The sequence below is a fragment of the Eschrichtius robustus genome, chromosome 5 (assembly GCF_028021215.1).
Source record: "Eschrichtius robustus isolate mEscRob2 chromosome 5, mEscRob2.pri, whole genome shotgun sequence".
Lineage (NCBI taxonomy): Eukaryota > Metazoa > Chordata > Mammalia > Artiodactyla > Eschrichtiidae > Eschrichtius > Eschrichtius robustus.
In genome coordinates this window covers 33708144-33726503 of record NC_090828.1, presented here as the reverse complement: position 1 = coordinate 33726503, position 18360 = coordinate 33708144, and the positions used below count along the sequence as shown (strand labels likewise).

The window sequence follows — 18360 nt, the reverse complement described above, 5'->3', positions numbered from 1 at the left end:
CATGTACGTTAACAATTCTGTCCCTACTCCAAAGTCTGGAGGTTGATGTATGAGACAGTAGACGCCACCCTCAACATTTGGGAACGGCAGAAGAGAACCCAAGTTCCTCTGGGTGGTGGTGCGGACACCATTGAACACTGAAAAAATGGATAAACTAGTATTAAGGGAATAATGCTGGTGGGATGACAGGTAAATTTTTTCTTTTCAAATCTTTCTTTAAAGTTATAATACCTTTAAACAAAATTGAGGAAAAATCAATTAATTCATGCAAGAATCTACTGCTCAAAGAGAGAGAGAAGTGAGGATTGAATATTAAGAGTCTTCCTTTCAAAAAACATTTTTTAAAATTATTTCGTTTTGCTTTGCTTTGCTTTGTGCTAATATCCATCTTCCCCACTAAAATTTAAGCTTCCTGTGACCAAGGTGTGAATCTGTCCTACTCACCACTGTATTCCCAGCACCTAACACAACGACCATCATGTAGTAGGTATCTAATAAACATGTGATAGGTAAAGGAATGAATGACCATTTCCTTGGAATGTAAATTGGTACAAATTTTCTGGGGAGCAATTCAGCAGCAGACATTGTGCCTTTAAGACTGTACATTCTTCGGTAATCATAGATGCGGACAACGAGTAAGTCCTTTAATAATCAGAAACATTCCTTTCAAGGATATGCTATGCAAAGTTCATTTTAGTTATAAAAAAAATTCAAAACAACTTGAATTTTAAAAGTTACATGTTTGGTTAAGTCTATTATGGTATATCCGTATGATAAAATGCTATGCTGTTATTAAAATCATTTTAAGAATATTTAATGATATGGGAAATTCTGATAACATAAAAATAGATTAAAATTATATATACATTATTTTATCAACTCTATTAAAATATGAGTATATATTTACTATATATGCATGAAAGTATACACACCAAAGTATTTTACTGTGGTTGTATGTGAGTAGAGGGATCATGAGTCAGGGGTTTTTGTTTGTTTGGTTTTGGTTCTTGTTTTTAACAGGTGCCAGCACTGTTTTAGACACTTCATTTGTATTAATATATCTTTAAGTTTTTTAAGCAGCTTTATCAAGAGATAATTGCCTTATAATAAATTACACCTATTTAAATTGTACAATTAGATAAGTTTTCTTTAAGTGTTAAATATTACTTTTTCTATAAAGATTTTAATGCAATCAACTTCACTTTTCCTTAGATTTTAATTATGTATAATTATTTGGTAGAATATAAAATTATTCAACCAACAATTTTCTTCTATTGAAACATTAAATATTGTTATGATTTGTAGGGGGAGGTTCTAGTTTTCTTGAGATTAATTGATATATAACGTTGTATTAGTTTAAGGTGTACAACATAATGACTTTATATTGCAAAATGGTTACCACAATAAGCTTAGTTAATGTCAAACAGCACACATAATTACAATTTTTTTTCTTGTGATGAGAACTTTTAAAATCTACTAGGTAAGTTCTGATACTGTATATGTCGACACCCATGAAACTATCACTACAATCAAGATAAAACATTTCAGGGGACTTCCCTGTTGGTCCAGTGTCTAAGAAACAGTGCTCCCAATGCAGGGGTTCCGGGTTCGATCCCTGGTCAGGCAACTAGATCCCACATGCCACAGCTAAGACTTCACATGCCACAGCTAAGACTTCACATGCCGCAACTAAGAGTTCACATGCTGCAACTAAAGATCATGCATGCCACAACTAAAAGGTCCCACATGCCACAACAAAGATTGAAGATCCCTCGTGCTGCAACTAAGACCTGGTGCAGCCAAATAAATAAATTTTTTTTTTAATTTCATCTTTCCCAAACGTTTCCTCATGCCTCCCCCAACTCCGTCTCTATCATTTCCAGACAAACACCGATCTGCTTTCTGTCACTATAGACTGGTTTGCACTTTCTAGAATTTTATATAAATGGAAGCATACCATATATACCGTTTCTTTGGTTGCTTTTACTCCCCATAATTCTTTTGAGATTCATCCATGTTGTTGAGTGTATCAGTACTTCACTTCTACTTACTACTGAATAGTATTGCATTGTATGTACATACTAGCCTGTTTATCCATTCACCTGTGGATGGGCATTTCGGCTGTTTCAAGTTTTTGACTATTGCAAATAAAGCTGCTATGACCATTTGCGTATACGTCCTTTTATGGACATATGCTTTCATTCCTCTTGTGTAAAACACCTAGGAGAATAATGGTTGGATGCTATGGTACATCTAATATTTAATTTTTTAAGAAATTGTCAAGCTATTTTCCTAAGTGGTTGTACCATTTTACATTCTAACCAGCAGTGAATGAGAGTCCCAGTTCCCCTGCATCTGTGTCAACTCTTGGTATAGTCAGTCTTTTTAGTCATTCTAATAATTATATGTTGATTGGCAGGGAGGGTTATTCTTTATGCTTGTGTTTTCCGAATTTTCTGCAATGAAATGTATGTTTCATAATTTAAAATTGCTTACAGTATCTAAAATAAAAAGCAGCCTAGTCTAACATGAAGTCAGTCTGGAGACTTCTCATTCTGAAAACTACCCAATATGGTCTTCAGAGCACCCAGCAATAGCTGTGTAGCCTGCATAAGCCTTCCTCAGAATATGACATTTGTTTTTTTTAATCAGTTTTCTTTTCAATGATATAACCACACTGGGGTTTTAAGAAAAAATTTAAACACATAAACCTCTTTATCTAACATGTTATTTCCTTTTTCTGTTTTCTCTTCCAGCTTTTACAGTTTTAATACACAATTCTATAGTTTACTATTTTTACTTGTCATTATATCCTATTTTCCATGCTGATTTATCTTTTCAACCATAATTTTAACTGTCAAATGAATGCATCATAAATTTCCCATTGTTTGGCTGTTTCTAATTTTTTATTATTAATGATAATGTTGTAATAAATAACTTTGTACAAAAAGCTTGTTTCTTCTTTTAAATTATTTCCTTATGATAATACACAGGAGTGAGATTCCTGATCAAAGACAAGAACGTTTTTCTAGGTCTTGATATGTACCGTCACATCACTTTCCCAAAGGGGCTTACTGACTTTAATGTCACTTGCCATGTGTCAGCACAAGTTTCTGCAGCATTTGCCGGTTTCCTAGGTATAACATACGTTGTTGTGCTAATTTGCATGCCGTTGACTGCTCCCCAGAGTAGACGTTTTCTCACGTGTGGGATCGCTGTCTGCTGTCCTCTGCTAATTAAGGATGCTCTTTGTCTTCACAGACCCAGAGCGGAGGAGTATGACCCTTGACCCTCTTAGTGCTTCCCTGGCTGAGCACATCCAGACCCCTGAGGCAGATACTGTCCAAAAGGTGTAAGTATTCAAAGTCATAATGACATGGACTTCTCTACTTCTGTTTTTCTTTCTTTTTAACTAATTTCGTTTCCGTTTTTTCCTAAGAGGCATGAAGATTCTCAGCTAACCAGCCCCATGCTCTGCCAGCCAGAATTAAATTATTGTCTAAGAAACAAAGATTCTTGGGGAGGATTATACTGTGATGTGTTTCCTACTTAAACATATTCTTTGGCTGGGTGGGTGCAGAGCGAAGTTGAACTCTACGTGGAAGCAGCTGTCTCCATTTTTCCACATATCTGAGCTCTGCAGACATGCCTCGAAAGCAGAGGTCTGTCAGCTCAACCTTGGTTTCTCCTCTCAGCATTCACTCAGCTCTGGGTAAAATCAATAATACCAGTAATACTAATACAAATTGCTAACGTGTATTAAGTGATTCCTATGTGCTCACCATGCGCTTACTATGAGCTCGTCAGACAGCAGCTCGGCCGGTCAGGCCCAGTCACTTTACCCAAGCCCCGGTTGGCAGTGGCAAGCTGGACCGATCGCCTCTGTGACCTCCCATGAGCCTTGGTGACTTTAGAACCTGCCCTCACCTGCCTCATGGTATAAGGATTCCCTCCTGGGTCAGAAAGGCTGGGTGCTCTCTAGGAACAAAAAAGGGAACGGGCACTTGGGTATTGAGGCAGCTATCTGAAGAACTCCACGTTTTAACTTTTTTATCTCATCTTCTCCAAAATGGATTTAAACTGCTTACAACAACAACCCCCTATCCACCAAAAAAGAAAGATGAGATAATCAAAAAGAATTTATTTTTAATCTGGAGGAAAAGAAAAAAGAACACCAACACTCCCCTAAAGTCATTATAGTCATTGTGACTAAAGTTCAGACTTTCAGACTGAATGTGAAAACAAAAACAAAAAAAAAAAAAAAAGGAGGGGGGGAGCAACACGGTAAGGTTTTGTGGTTCTCATTTGCAGCATGCCGGTTCCTCAGGGGAAATAAAGGTTTTCCTAGCACTAAATTCTAAAGTATACTTCTATAGGTTTTATAGAGTGACATTGAATGATTTAAAGACTCATATATTTACAGGAAATTCCATTTACCTCATTTGATAAATATTTCTCAAGTTTCTATAGTAAGGCCCTGTGCTAGCCCAACTCAGTAAATATAATACTGATTTAGCTAAAAAATAAAATATCCAGGACCAGGCCTGGCACACAGTAGCTGCTGCTGCAGCTGTTACTCAATCCATATGGCTCTTTCTTAGTGACCTTTTTACCCAGAGAACATAAGTCAGTTATCCTCCAGACACATGGTCAGTGACAGCAGTTCTACAAGGGATCATCACACGAACACAGTACATGACATTTTGGTATCTGAATTTGATCAAGAATAGAATTCAGAGGGCATAAAGAAATGGATTATAGGCGCATGTTTCTGTGACAATCTTTCTTAAAGGTCACTTTTTTTTCAGCTAAGCCTTCGATAGAAGAAATTTCAGTTAGGTAATCCTATTTCATTTTGTTAAAGTCATAAATATGCAACCCCAGAGAGGCAAACTATTCCTTCTTCGAGGGTGTGGAGAAAAGGGAACCCTCTTGCACTGTTGGTAGGAATGTAAACTGATACAGCCACTATGGAGAACAGTATGGAGGTTCCTTAAAAAACTAAAAATAGAATTACCATATGACCCAGCAATCCCACTACTGGGCATATACCCAGAGAAAACCATAATTCAAAAAGACACATGTACCCCAGTGGTCATTGCAACACTATTTACAATAGCTAGGTCATGGAAGCAACCTAAATATGCCCATTGACAGACAAATGGATAAAGAAGTGGTACATATATACAATGGAGTATTACTCAGCCATAAAAAGGAACGAAATTGGGTCATTTGTAGAGACAGGGATGGACCTAGAGACTGTCATACAGAGTGAAGTAAGTCAGAAAGAGAAAAACAAATATTGTATATTAACGTATATATGTGGAATCTAGAAAAATGGTACAGATGAACCAGTTTGCAAGGCAGAAGTAGATACACAGATGTAGAGAACAAGCGTATGGACACCAACGGGGGAAAGCGGGGGGTGGGGGGTGTGGGATGAATTGGGAGATTGGGATTGACATGTATACACTAATATGTATAAAATAGATAACTAATAAGAACCTGCTGTATAAAAAATAAATAAAATTAAATTTAAAAAAACAAACTATTTCTCCTTCTCCCTAAGGTTTAGAACTTAGCCTGAGAGAACCCCAAAAGTGAAGACTAACTTTCTAATTTCCTTTATTCAAGGATGTGTTGAGAAAAAGAGGGATGACCAAGTGTGTAAAATGCCCACCACAGTGCAGTTCCTGGCAGAAAACAGATGCTCAATTAATGTTTGTTCATTTTCCCTCTTGCGTGTCCACCAGTTTTTCTTTTTTCTTTTTTTTTTTCTTTTTATTTGAAGTATAGTTGATTTACAATATTGTGTTTCAGGTGTACTGCAAGGTGATTCAGTTATACAATACATATCTTTTTTTTTTCCGGTTCTTTTCCATTATAGGCTATTACAAGATACTGAATATAGTTCCCTGTGCTATACAGCAAATCCTTCTTGTTTATCTGTTTTACATATAGTGGTGTATACATCAGAGTTTTTCTTTAGTTTGGTCCTGTTGTTTTGCTTTTTTCAAAGGGGCAGAGATTATAATGTGCACCATCAACACAGAGGACTCCCAGGACATGGGCCTGACTCCCCAGAGGGGTTGGATCCTATAGACACATCTCTTCTTCCAAGAGGAAAAGAAGGGAAGACTGAACCAAGACTGTTCAAACAGCATACACCAACCAACATCCGTCATGTGAGTGTAAACACCTAGGTAGGAGCTTGGTCCAGAACCCTACCTGGAAGGTGCTCCCGTCAGGGCTGCCATGTACAGTTGTATAGATTGCTTACTATACAAGGGCACCTGCAAAGGGGGAAAGTGGGAGCTGAAATCCACTCTGTGGTCCACCCACCATGCCCTGCACCCCAGTATTGGGTTGCATTCTTCTGAAGGATGGGGTACCCATTTCTAATTTCTACTAAGGTACTAAAAGGAAACTCAGTTTTCCTACACTCACATCACTTCTGACACCACATGTGTGAAGGTTTTTCCCACATCAACCAATTCTCCAGCTCTCTAGACACCAACCGGGTGTCCTACAATTCAACTCTGACACTAACTACCCAGAGTTAGCACAGACCCCACAGGTGAAGGGCTCAGTCCCACATGCCTGCTCCACTTAAGACACCAATCACAAGTCCCAGGTTGTTACCTGTACTTCTGACCAACAATCTATAAAATAAGGGGTTCCTAAGACCCATCCTCATGTTCAATAATTTGCTAGAACAGCTCACAAAACTCAGGAAACATTTACTTACTAGTTTAGATTTATTACGAAGGATATTTTAAAGGATACATATGAACAGCCAGATGAAGAGGTACACAGGGCAAGGCCCAGAAGGGTCCCAAGCACAGGAGTCCCTGTCCCCATGGAGTTTGGGGTGTGCCACCCTCCTACCACATAGATATGTTCACCAACCCTGAAGCAATCTGCACTCCTTGGTTAGGGCTTTTATGGAGGCTTCATTACATAAGCATGATTGATTAAATCACTGGCAAATGGTGATTAATGCAACTTCTAGCCCTTCTCCCCTCCTCTGAGGTGGCGGGAGGGTCAGGGGGCTGAAAGGTCCAACCCTCTAATCCCATGGTTGGTTCCCCCTCCTTAGGGGCTTTCCAAAATAACCCCGTTAACATAAGCTCAGGTGTGGTTGAAAGGGGCTTGTTAATGAATAACAAAAGACACTCCTTTCCTGTTTATGCTCCAGAAATTAGAGGCATACCTCTCATTTTATTATGTTTCACTTTATTGCACTTCACAGAGAAATGTGTTTTTACAAATTGAAGGTCTGTGGCAACCTGCTTCAAGCAAGTCTATCAGCACCATTTTTCCAACAGCATTGGCTCACTTTGTGCCTCTGCGTCACATTTTGGTAATTCTCGCAACATTTCAAGTTTTTTCATTATTATTATACTTGTTACGGCGATCTGTGATCAGTGATCTTTGATGTTACCATTTTAATTGTTTTGGAGCACCATGAACCATGCCCATATGAGATGGTGAGCCTAATCAATAAATATGTGTTCTGACTGCTCCACGGATCAGCCATTCCCTCTCTTCCTTTCCTCAAGCCTCCCTATTCCCTGAGACACAACAATATTGAAATCAGGCCAGTTAGTAACCCTACAATGGCCTCTAAGTGTTCAAGTAAAAGGAAATGTTTCATGTCTCTCACTTTAAATCAAAAACTAGAAATGATTAAGCTTAGTGAGGAAGGCACGTGGAAAGCTGAGAGAGGCTGAAAAGCTAGGCCTTTTGCACCAAACAGTTAGCCAGGTTGTGAATGCAAAGGAAAGGTTTTTGAAGAAAATTAAAACGCTACTCCAGTGAACACATGAATGGTAAGAAAACAAAATGGCCTTATTGCTGATATGGAGAAAGTTTGAGTAGTCTTGATGGAAGATCAAACCAGCCACAACATTCCCTTAAGCCAAAACCTAATCCAGAGCAAGGCCCTAACTCCCTTCAATTCTATGAAGGCTGAGAGAGGTGAGGAAGCTGCAGAAGAACTTGAAACGAGCAAAGGTTAGTTCATGAGGTTTAAGGCATGAAGCCATCTCCATAACAAAAGTGCAAGGTGAAGCAGCAGGTGCTGAGGCAAAAGCCTGCAGCAAGTTATCCAGAAGATCTAGCTAAGATAATTAACCAAGGTGGCCACACTAAACAACAGATTTTCAATGTAGATGAAATAGCCTTATGCTGAAAGAAGATGCCATCTAGGACTTTCAGAGCTAGAGCGAAGTCAATGCCTGGCTTCAAAGCTTCAAAAGACAGGCTGAATGTTACGGGCTAATGCAGCTGGTGACTTGAAGTTGAGGCCAATGCTCATTTACCATTCTGAAAATCCTAGGGCCCTTAAGAATTATGCTAAATCTATTCTGCCTGTGCTCTGTATATGGAAGAACAAAGCCTGGATGACAGCATATCTGTTAACAACATGGTTTACTGAGTATTTTAAGCCCACTGTTGAGATCTACTGCTCAGAAAAGAAGATTCCTTTCAAAATATTACTGCTCATTGACAATGCACCTGGTCACCCAAGAGCTCTGATGGAGATGTACAAGATTAATGTTGTTTTCATGTCTGCTAACACAACATTCTGCAGCCCACATGTCAAGGAGTCATTTCAACTTTCAAGTGTTATTTTTTAAGAAATACATCTCGTAAGACGCTAGCTGCCATACCTAGTGATTCCTCTGATGGATCTGGGCAAAATCGAGAACCATCCGGAAAGGATTCACCATTCTAGATGCCATTAAGAACATTTGTGGGGAATTCTCTGATGGTCCAGTGGTTAGGACTCAGCTCTTTCACTGCCGCGGTCCAGGTTCAATCCCTGGTTGGGGAACTAAGATCCTGCAAGCTGCGAGGCACAGCCGAAAAAAAAAAGGAACATTTGTGAGTCATGGAAAGAAGTCAAAACATCGATATTAACAGGAGCTTGGAAGAAGCTGATTGCAACCCTCATAGGTGACTTTAAGGGGTTCAAGACTTCAGTGGAGGAAGTAACTGCAGATGTGGTCAAAATAGCAAGAGAACTAGAATTAGAAGTAGAGCCTGAAGATGTGACTGAATTGCTGCAATCTCATGATAGAACTTGAATGGATGAGGAGTTGCTTCTTATGGAGGAACAAAAAAACTGGTTTCTTGACATGAAATCTACTCCTGGTGAAGATGCTGTGAAGATTGTTGAAATGACAAAGGATTTAGAATATTACATAACTTAGTTGATAAAGCAGCAGCAGGGTTTGAGAGGATTGACTCCAATTTTGAACATTCTACTGTGGGTAAAATTCTATCAAACAGCATTGCATGCTACAGAGAAATCGTTCATGAAAGGAAATGTCAATCAATGCGGCAAACATCATTGTTGTCTTATTTTAAGAAATTTCTGCAGCCACTGCAACCTTCAGCAACCACCATCGTGATCAGTCAGCGGCCATCAAGGCAAGACCCTCCACCGTAAAAAGATTACGACCCATTGAAGGCTCAGATGATGGTTAGCATTTTTTTAACAGTAATGTATTTTTTAATTCAGGTATGTACATTGTTTTTTTAGACATAACACTATTGCACACTTAATAGACTACATAAGTAAACAAAACTTTCATAGGCCCTGGGAAACAAAAATATTCATGTGACTTGCTATATTCCAGTATTCATATTTATTGGAGTTGTCTGCAACCAAACCCACAATATCTCTGAGGTATGCCTGTACAAGAATTTTAGGAGTTCTGTGTCAGAGGCTAGCGACGAAGACCAAATATATATTTCTTATTATGTCACAACATCACAGGTACTGAGTGGGTAGTCGTGGCCATCCTCTCCTTGGAAGAAACTCTGTATTGTTCCAGCCCAGGGGGAAAGGTGAAGACTGACATGGCTGTGGTCATATGCTTGAAGTTTCCCAAAAGTTAGGAGATGATGCAGCAGTGAACAGAGCTGGCTTTGATTTGATTTAAACTAGTTAACCATTAATTGTGGCAACAGCAATCTATCAAAGGTGAAAACTGCTTCACTTTGATCCAGCTCTGTAGATGACGGTTTAGCATCAAAAAAGGGAGCAGGGAATTCCCTGGTGGTCCAGTGGTTAAGATTCGGGCTTTCACTGCCGTGGACCTGGGTTCAATCCCTGGTCAGGGAACTAAGATCCCACAAGCTGTGCGGTGCAGCCAAAAAAGAAAAAAGAAAAGAAAAAAGGGGGCAGATCATAAAGTATATTCTATTTCTCTTTCTTTTTATGAAATTATAACTGAAATTATATCAAAGGCTGAACCTTAGGATCTCCCTACAAGCTCCACACTCTCTAAATATCACTCTTGGGAATTCCCTGGTGGCACAGTGGTTAAGAATCCGCCTGCCAATGCAGGGACATGGGTTCGAGCCCTGGTCCGGGAAGATCCCACATGCCGTGGAGCAACTAAGCCCGTGCACCACAACTACTGAGCCTGTGTTCTAGAGCCCATGTGCCACAACTACTGAGCCCGCACGCCTAGAGCCCGTGCTCCACAACAAGAGAAACCACCACAATGAGAAGCCTGCTCCCGCTCACCGCAACTAGAGAAAGCCCGCGTGCAGCAAAGAAGACCCAATACAGACAAAAATAAATACATAATAAATAAATAAATACTTAAATAAATAATTAAATAAATAAATAAAATTTTAAAAAAATAAATAAATATCACTCTTCTGCTTCATATGGAACCCACGTGAATTCCATTCTAAGCCATTCTGTCTTGTTCAACATCATCTCCCTTTTGTTTTTTGTTTCTGTTTGTTTTATAAATTATTTATTTATTTATTTATTTTTGGCTGCGTTGGGTCTTCATTGCTGCGCGTGGACTTTTCTCTAGTTGCGGCGAGTGGGGGCTACTCTTTGTTGCAGTACACGGGTTTCTCATTGCTGTGCCTTCTCTTGTTGCAGAGCACGGGCTCTAGGCGCACAGGCTTCAATAGTTTTGGCACATGGGCTCAGTAGTTGTGGCTTGTGGGCTCTAGAGCGCAGGTTCAGTAGTTGTGGCACACGGGCTTAGTTGCTCCACGGCATGTGGGATCTTCCCAGACCGGGGATCGAACCCGCGTCCCCTGCATTGGCAAGCGGATTCTTAACCACTGCGCCACCAGGGAAGTCCTGTTTGTTTGGTTTTTGGCCATGCCACAGGGCTTGAGGGATCTTAGTTCCCCGACCAGGGATTGAACCCAGGCCCCGGCAGTGAAAATGCCGAGCCCTAACCACTAGCCCGCCAGGGAACTCCCAACATAATCTCCCTTTGATGCTTTTTTTTTTTCCTTGCTTTCTACATATATCATGTTCCTTTTCCTTAATTTTTCACCTTTAGGAGATGGAGTTGATTGACAAAGCCAAGAGAAAGAGAAGAGCCAAGACAGATAAGTCCAAGGCACCCAAGAGGGAGAGAGAAGGAAAGCTCGGTGGGGAAGCAGAGGCTGCTGTTGGTAAGGGACCATCCAGGAGAACACACCTAATGGTAGCCAGGAGGTGCCATGGAGAATCAGCATGGATCCTATGGGACAAACTATCTGTGTTGAGTCTCCTTAACTACCACAGCTAAGATGGTGTTGCAGCCTTACTTCATGTCAATATCTTGGGAGATAAGGATAGAGGAAACCAGGGGACCCTAGAGACCTGTAATCAGCAACAGAGAAAATTACAGTAATAACACTAACACCTATTAAATGAATACCCACTGAATTAGGAGCTCTGCATTTATGACATCATGAAATCCCCACAATAGCTCCATAAAGTAAGCACTATTATTATATCATGTGGAGAGGTTGGGTGACTTGCGTAACATCAAACAGATCAAACGGTAAAGTGGTGGACCCAGGGTCTGGACCTGTCATTTGATTCCAAACTCGTAACTCTCAAACACTGCCTCTGTGAATAATAAATATGCCATAATCTGAGAATTGGTCCGTGAGAGCATTTGGGAAGGGGAAGGTTGTAACATGCTCTGAATGGTTACTCCAGCTGTCATTTTTCTTCTTGGTTCCTTGTGTTGCACCTCACAAGGAATTCAGGTTCCTATGCTTCTGGGGACTTTCTTTTCTTTTTTTTTTTTTTATTAATTTTTATTGGAGTAGAGTTGATTTACAATGTTGTGTTCTGAGGACCTTCTTTAACATAAAACCTACACTCATTCTTTCCCGGTCATATGAAGACCCTCAAAACAAATCAAAGGCTGTCAAAAAGGATGATGTTGGATAGTTTCCTGGGTCAGATCTTTTTTTTTTTTTTAAATCGAAGTGTAGTTGATTTACAATGCTGTGCCAATCTCTGCTGTACAGCAAAGTGACTCAGTTCTACACATACATTCTTTTTTTATATTCTTTTCCATTATGGTTTACCCCAGGATGTTGAATATAGTTCCCCATGCTCTACAGTAGGACCTTGTTGTTCATCCATATCTATTTTTGAGGTTTGCTTTTTAAAGTCTTGCTGAATTTACATGGTTGTAGCCCATAACTTGGGTAGCATTGGCAGGACTGGGAAAGGAAATACTTGTGGCCCCAGAGGAGAACTGAGGAAGAGGCCTTAGAGTATGGAAGGTTTAAACTTTACCAGGTTACAAAGTTGCAACCTTAAGCTAGACTCCTGAGGCATGACTTTCCAGCTGTACCTATAGGTCTTCCCTCCAGAGAGTCTTACCCCCACCATAGGTCAGGGTAAATCAGAACTTCTTTAGTAGCAAGACTGCTGAATTACAGTTGATCCAAGTAGGATAAGGCAGTTTCTCAAAGGGTAGTCTATGGACTACCCTTCTCAAAACGCTTGGAGTGGTTGTTAAAATGCAGATTCCTACAGAATCAGACTCTAGGGGTGTGGCTCAGGAATCCACACCCAGGTGATTCCATTGCACACGGAAGTTTTAAAGTTACTGAAAAGGATGCAGAGATCACGTTTATTAGCTATGTCTCTATCCTCCATTGTTCTCTCCCAGGAAAGTCAAAGGAATCAAAGGCTGAAAAGAAATCAGAGCTAATTCCCAAAGAAAAAAAACCTGGAGTCAAAAGGAAAAAGACACAGAAGGAAAGGAATCTGGAAATAGTAGCAGAGCTGGGTGGGCCTGATGCCATGAACTCTAAGAAAACTAAAGACACCTCAGATGGAGGTTTCTTTCCTTCAGGCTCTGTTGTAGAGGACCCTTGGCTTTCTTCCAAATTGGATGCCCCTGAGAGCCAAGTTTCTATAGATGGAAGGTCATCGCCTACCCAGACTGCACCTGTCCCTGGAAACATGGAATCTGAAGAAGAGGGAAGCCATAAGGACCCTTCCAAGGTAGGGTCCAATATTCTCACCTTGGCCAGAGGGATTTCAGTCCTCACTGGTGCAACTGCAGAGGTGGGAAAAACTGCCCTGAATTACATTGCAGTTACTGAAACAGCTCTACTACATAGTGGCTTTATTTGTTCTACTTTGGTACCTTCTGACCCTTTAAGGAGCCAGATCTGATCAAAGACACAGGGTGGCAAAGCCCCTCTGAAATGATGTATTCTGTGAGGCTCTCAGACTACTAGGGCAGGTACCCACCCTTAAAGAGCAGAAAGTTGGCACAGCACCCATTTGTGAGAGGTACAGGCCTCACAGTTACAGGGAAAGGTGAATTCAGGCCTCAGAGCCAAGCACATATTCTTGACTTGGCCTGGAGATCATGTACTGCTTGCCTCTCAAAAGCTGCAGAAATTCCTCCATTCCTAATCTGCTTTTCTGCGGCACACATCTGGGCCATGGGTAACTTATACACACACATCTATCTCCCTTTTCTTTAAACACTGCAAACGTACCCACAGCTAGACCACTATGGTTAAACTCGCATAAGTTACATGCAAATATGGTACAACTCTGCTGAATTTCATTTAATCTTTACAGCCACACTTGTGACCCAGGTATGATTCGTCCCATTTTACAGACTTAGAAGCTGAGGCTTAAAAGAGTTAGATGTTTGTTGCCAGAAGTTACACAACCATCAAGTGGTAGAGCCGAGACTTAGATCTTTCGACTCCAAAATCAGAGCTCTTGTCACTATTTTAAATTATTATGTATTTATTTATTTTACAGCCTGTGGTCTTCCAAAAAGGATTTCAGAAAGATTTTTCCTTTCTAGTTCTCAATCTTCCCAGCTGCCTAGACTATAGCATTCTGCTTTATACAGCAGATGAAAATTTTAAGCTGTGGGCAGAACTTTTCTGAGCCTGCTATAGACTCAGAATTTCTAGATTTATTGTCAATCCACAGTACCATGCTGCCTCAGCAAAGGCTAAAAAGCAAGTAAGTATCCACCCCAAGTTGGATACACAGAGTGCCCATGGAAGAGTTGCCATTCAAGGTTCCCCTCAGGAGGATATTTCTGACTGAGGAGGAGGCATCAGGAAGAAAAAGGAAGCTAAGACACTCTTCACAGAAACTAAGAGAACGTTTCATTGAAAAGGTGGATTTGCATAGGATTAAATATGAGTCTGACACATCTACACCTAAGTCTGCCCCTAAAACAGCCTTTATCTAGAAACTGTGGTTCTGAGCCCTGGCTTCACGTTAGAATCACCGGAATATGCTTTTTTAAACCACCAAGAAAAAAGTATATTTAAAAAAAAAAAAAAAAAAGGGGGTTCCCTGGCGGTCCAGTGGTTAGGACTCCAAGCTTTTACTGCCGGGTCTGGGTTCGATCCCTGGTGGATGAACTAAGATCCCACAAGCCCTGTGGCGTGGCCAAAACAATTAAATTAAATTTTTGAAAACCCACCAAGGCCTCCCACCTAGGTATTCTCATTTAATTGGTCTGGGTGGGGCTTTTGGCCTCAAGTACTTTTTAAAAGCTCCTTGGGTGATTATAACGTGCATCTAGACAAACGATGTACCAGACATTATGTTGGCTCTTTCACTATTTCAGTTAATTCTGGTAACAGCCAGCTAAAAGGAAGACAATATCCAAGAAATTAAGTTGTTATCCCCAAATTCTGAAGCAAGTAAGAGAGAGACTTAGATCCAGGTCCATCAGATCCCAGAGCCCAGCCCAGTGGTGGCAGAGTTTATACGGCTGTGGTCAGAGTGTGGAAACCACCTAATCTCTAATTAGAGGCAACATCCCGTGGGTGGAGGACGGCTCGCTGCCGAGACAAGGTCCCCGTGATTACCGTACGTCCCTTGCACTAAGAACACTCTGGTTCCTTAGGTCCTCCTCGCTAAGAGGGAGCCGGAGAAAGCTTCCCGGGCCAGGCTGCGAGCAGAGAGGGCCGAGATGAGACGGCTGGAGGTGGAGAGGAAGAGAAGGCAGCGGGAGGAGGAGAGGCAGCTTCAACAGGAGCAGCTGGAGAGGACAGAGAAGATGAAGGAGGAGCTGGAGCTGGAGATCCGGTGGGTAGGGCGGCCACGGCGGCCACGGCCACGATAGGAAGCAGAAGATAAGGCAGGGGTTGACTTCCACTAGGGGTAAAGCTGGTTCTGAGGCTCATGCCCTGAAGTAAAACAGCATGTCTCGTTTTTCACTATCCTGGTTATCCTAGGAACAATCTGGACCAAAGATAAGATGTGGTGTCTTCAACCATTAGGGTTACTCCAGATAGATGTTCACGGGATCTTCCCGGGAGCGCTTTGAGATCCCGTCCAGCAAACATTTGTTGCGCCTCTTGCCACATTGTCTGCATTGTGTTAGGCTCTTCCATAGGCCTCTGGGCTCATTTAATCTTCACAACAACGCTGTGAGACAGGAATTTCAAAATCCATTTGATAAGAATGGAAAATGCGGCTCTGGGAACGTAGGCCCCCGCGCCAGAGCACAGAGCTGTGTAGAAACTTCCAGGCTTCTAGTTCCAGGCGTGTTGTGTTCTTGCTTCTGCTCTTCAGTTAGGCTTCCCTTAGAAAACGAGTCTCCTCTGAATGGGACGCTCCGTGTGGCCTGCAGCCAGCAAAGCCTCCATCAGAGGCACGGCTTGTCCTACAAGGACAGTGTTTCTGCCATTTCCCTGACCAATTTGTGGGTTTTCTCAGCTTGAGGAAACAGAAACTCGAGGAAGAACAGCAGAGGCAGGAGAAGGAGGAGAGAAAGCAGTGGCTCCGGTTGCAAATGGTCCAAGAGAGAGCTCGGCAGCAACAGGAGGCGTTCCGGAGGAAACTGCAGGAACTGCAGAGAAAGCAGCAGCAGCAGGAAGCCAAGAAGGCTGGTGAGGGGGACTCAGCTCTCGGCAACGCCCATCTATCTGGGACAGAAGTATATTTATCCCACTGTGGGTGTTCATTTGACTCTCCCCAGAGTTATTCCTATCCTAGGTCTCAGTGTGAAGCACTCTAAATGGATAAGCTGATTTTTTTCAAAGTGATTAATATGTGCGACTCTAGTGAGTTGAGATATCAGATCAAAATAAGAAAGACTCGTTTGTGGAAATGATTTTTGGATCCCACTCCCAATTCAGTAATCTCCTGAAGTGGGACCCTGCCCCTCTCATTGCCCTTCCAGCATTGCTCAGAAGCTGCCTAAATTGGAGACATAGCCCTGCTCCTTGCTTCATTCCCTAGCAGATGGAAACAGTCAAACATCTGGATAGCTTCAGGGCAGCCTTTCAGGTGATGTGTGGAATCTCTACAGCCTCACGTTTGAGGAATAGGAAAGCACTTTAGCAGATGACACCCTGTAGACTGGTCAGTCCAGCTGAGTAAGCACCAAGTTTCTCCAGACCCTGCTGTGACACCTGTCCCCAACCCATCTGCATACCACCCATGAATGTAGCAGGCTCTGGAAACTTCTTCCCCAAGGTTTTGTATTCATTGCACACAGTGCACTGCACATAGTAGGTGCTTGATAAAGGACTCTTAAGTTAGTAAGTTAACCCAAGGTAATCCCCACAGAGGATCTGGCAACCTGCTGTCAGGTAAGCTACAGAATATCTCACTGGGAGTCCCTGGGAATCACAAACTTGAGAGTCAGATCAGAGAGTTGTTTTCCCCAATAATGAGACCCCTGCTGAGCCTACCTGCCTTTCTGTTCTGCAGAGGCAGAGAAGCAAAGACAGAAGGAATTGGAAATGCAGTTAGCAGAAGAACAAAAGCGCCTGATGGAAATGGCTGAAGAAGAGCGGCTGGAGTATCAGCAGTGGAAACAGGAAGCAGAAGAGAAGGCTCGGCTGGAAGCAGAGGACAGAGGGCGAAAGGAAGAGGAAGCAGCAAGGCTGGCTCTGGAGGAAGCCATGAAACAAGCCCAGGAACAAGCCAGGTATTTGCTATTTGGGCAACAGTTGCAGTAGTGGGATTGTTCAAAGGCTTGACTGCCTGCTACTAGTACTAGCTTTGCACTGCCTTTGGGCACGTGAAGTTTTCCCACTTCCCATAGCATGGTTTGGAAGAACTAAAAAATAGAGATTCTCCTGCTGCAAAGGTCACAGAATTTCTTGATGGCTTAAAGAATTCGTATTGAAGCTAGAAGGGAGTTTACAGATCATCTATCTCAGCCCTCTGGTTCACAGATGAGAAAACCAAGTCCCAGAGAGAAGGATCTTGATTAGGGCTAACAGTGACTTAGGTGCAGGACCAGGACCAGATCTAAGACCCCCTGGTCCTGAACCAGTACCTTTCTCAGTAAGTATTTATTGGGTACCTATTATGTGCCAAACACTATTCTGGACACTGAGAATTCAGGAGTAAACAAGACAGATGTCTCTTCTCCAACGGCATTTACATTCTAGGGGTGGGGGTGGGGAGACAGACTCTAAACAAAGATTTTTTTAAGCTGGCAATAAATGCTATTCAGAAATTCTTTAAAGATGTGATAGGATTGCAGGAGGTTTAGTTCAGACGAATCGGCCAGGGTAACACCTTAGAAGAGGTGATACATAAGGTGAAACCTGAATTACAACGAGTTAGCCACATAAACATCTGGAAGAAAAATATTCCAGTAGGTAAACAGCAAGTACAAAAGTTCAAAGAAAGGAATGAGGCTGGCATGGTGGAAGAATAAAAGAAAGCGTGGCTGGAATGAAGTGAACAAGGCACAAAGAATACTTCCAGATGAGGTCAGAGAGGTAGGCCTTGTTAGGAGAAATAGCCCAGAATCAGCCATCAGGGGCCAACAGCATTTCCCCCTTTGTTCTCTTGCAATAGTTATGATCACTGCATCTTTCTGCTAATAGAATCTCTTGAGTAAAGTGGTTTCAACTGACTCTTTAAAAACCAGGTCCTCCGTAGTGGCTATATCATAAATTTCCCCTCTTAGTGAAGGCAACAAACAGTCATCCCCCTTTAGAACCATTAAAAGTGAAGGGTAAAGAAGCCCAACACAGAAAACCACAATTCCAATCTTAACTGTAAACAATTTACCCCTTGAAAGTTATTTTCTACAACTTAAGCTTAATCTAAGCTAATAA

The 18360-nt window shown here is 41.7% G+C and overlaps 1 protein-coding gene across 1 annotated transcript in view; it reads left to right on the top strand.

The window, feature by feature from the left end:
- The window catches only part of KIAA2012 (KIAA2012 ortholog), a 116036-nt gene that overhangs the window by 96801 nt on the left and 875 nt on the right, over positions 1-18360 (top strand). The window contains exons 16-22 of the mRNA XM_068543673.1: positions 3262-3352; positions 6020-6185; positions 11331-11445; positions 12951-13288; positions 15180-15361; positions 15995-16167; positions 16994-17213. Of these exons, the coding sequence (XP_068399774.1) occupies positions 3262-3352; positions 6020-6185; positions 11331-11445; positions 12951-13288; positions 15180-15361; positions 15995-16167; positions 16994-17213 (1285 nt within the window). The remainder of the gene's footprint in view (positions 1-3261; positions 3353-6019; positions 6186-11330; positions 11446-12950; positions 13289-15179; positions 15362-15994; positions 16168-16993; positions 17214-18360) is intronic.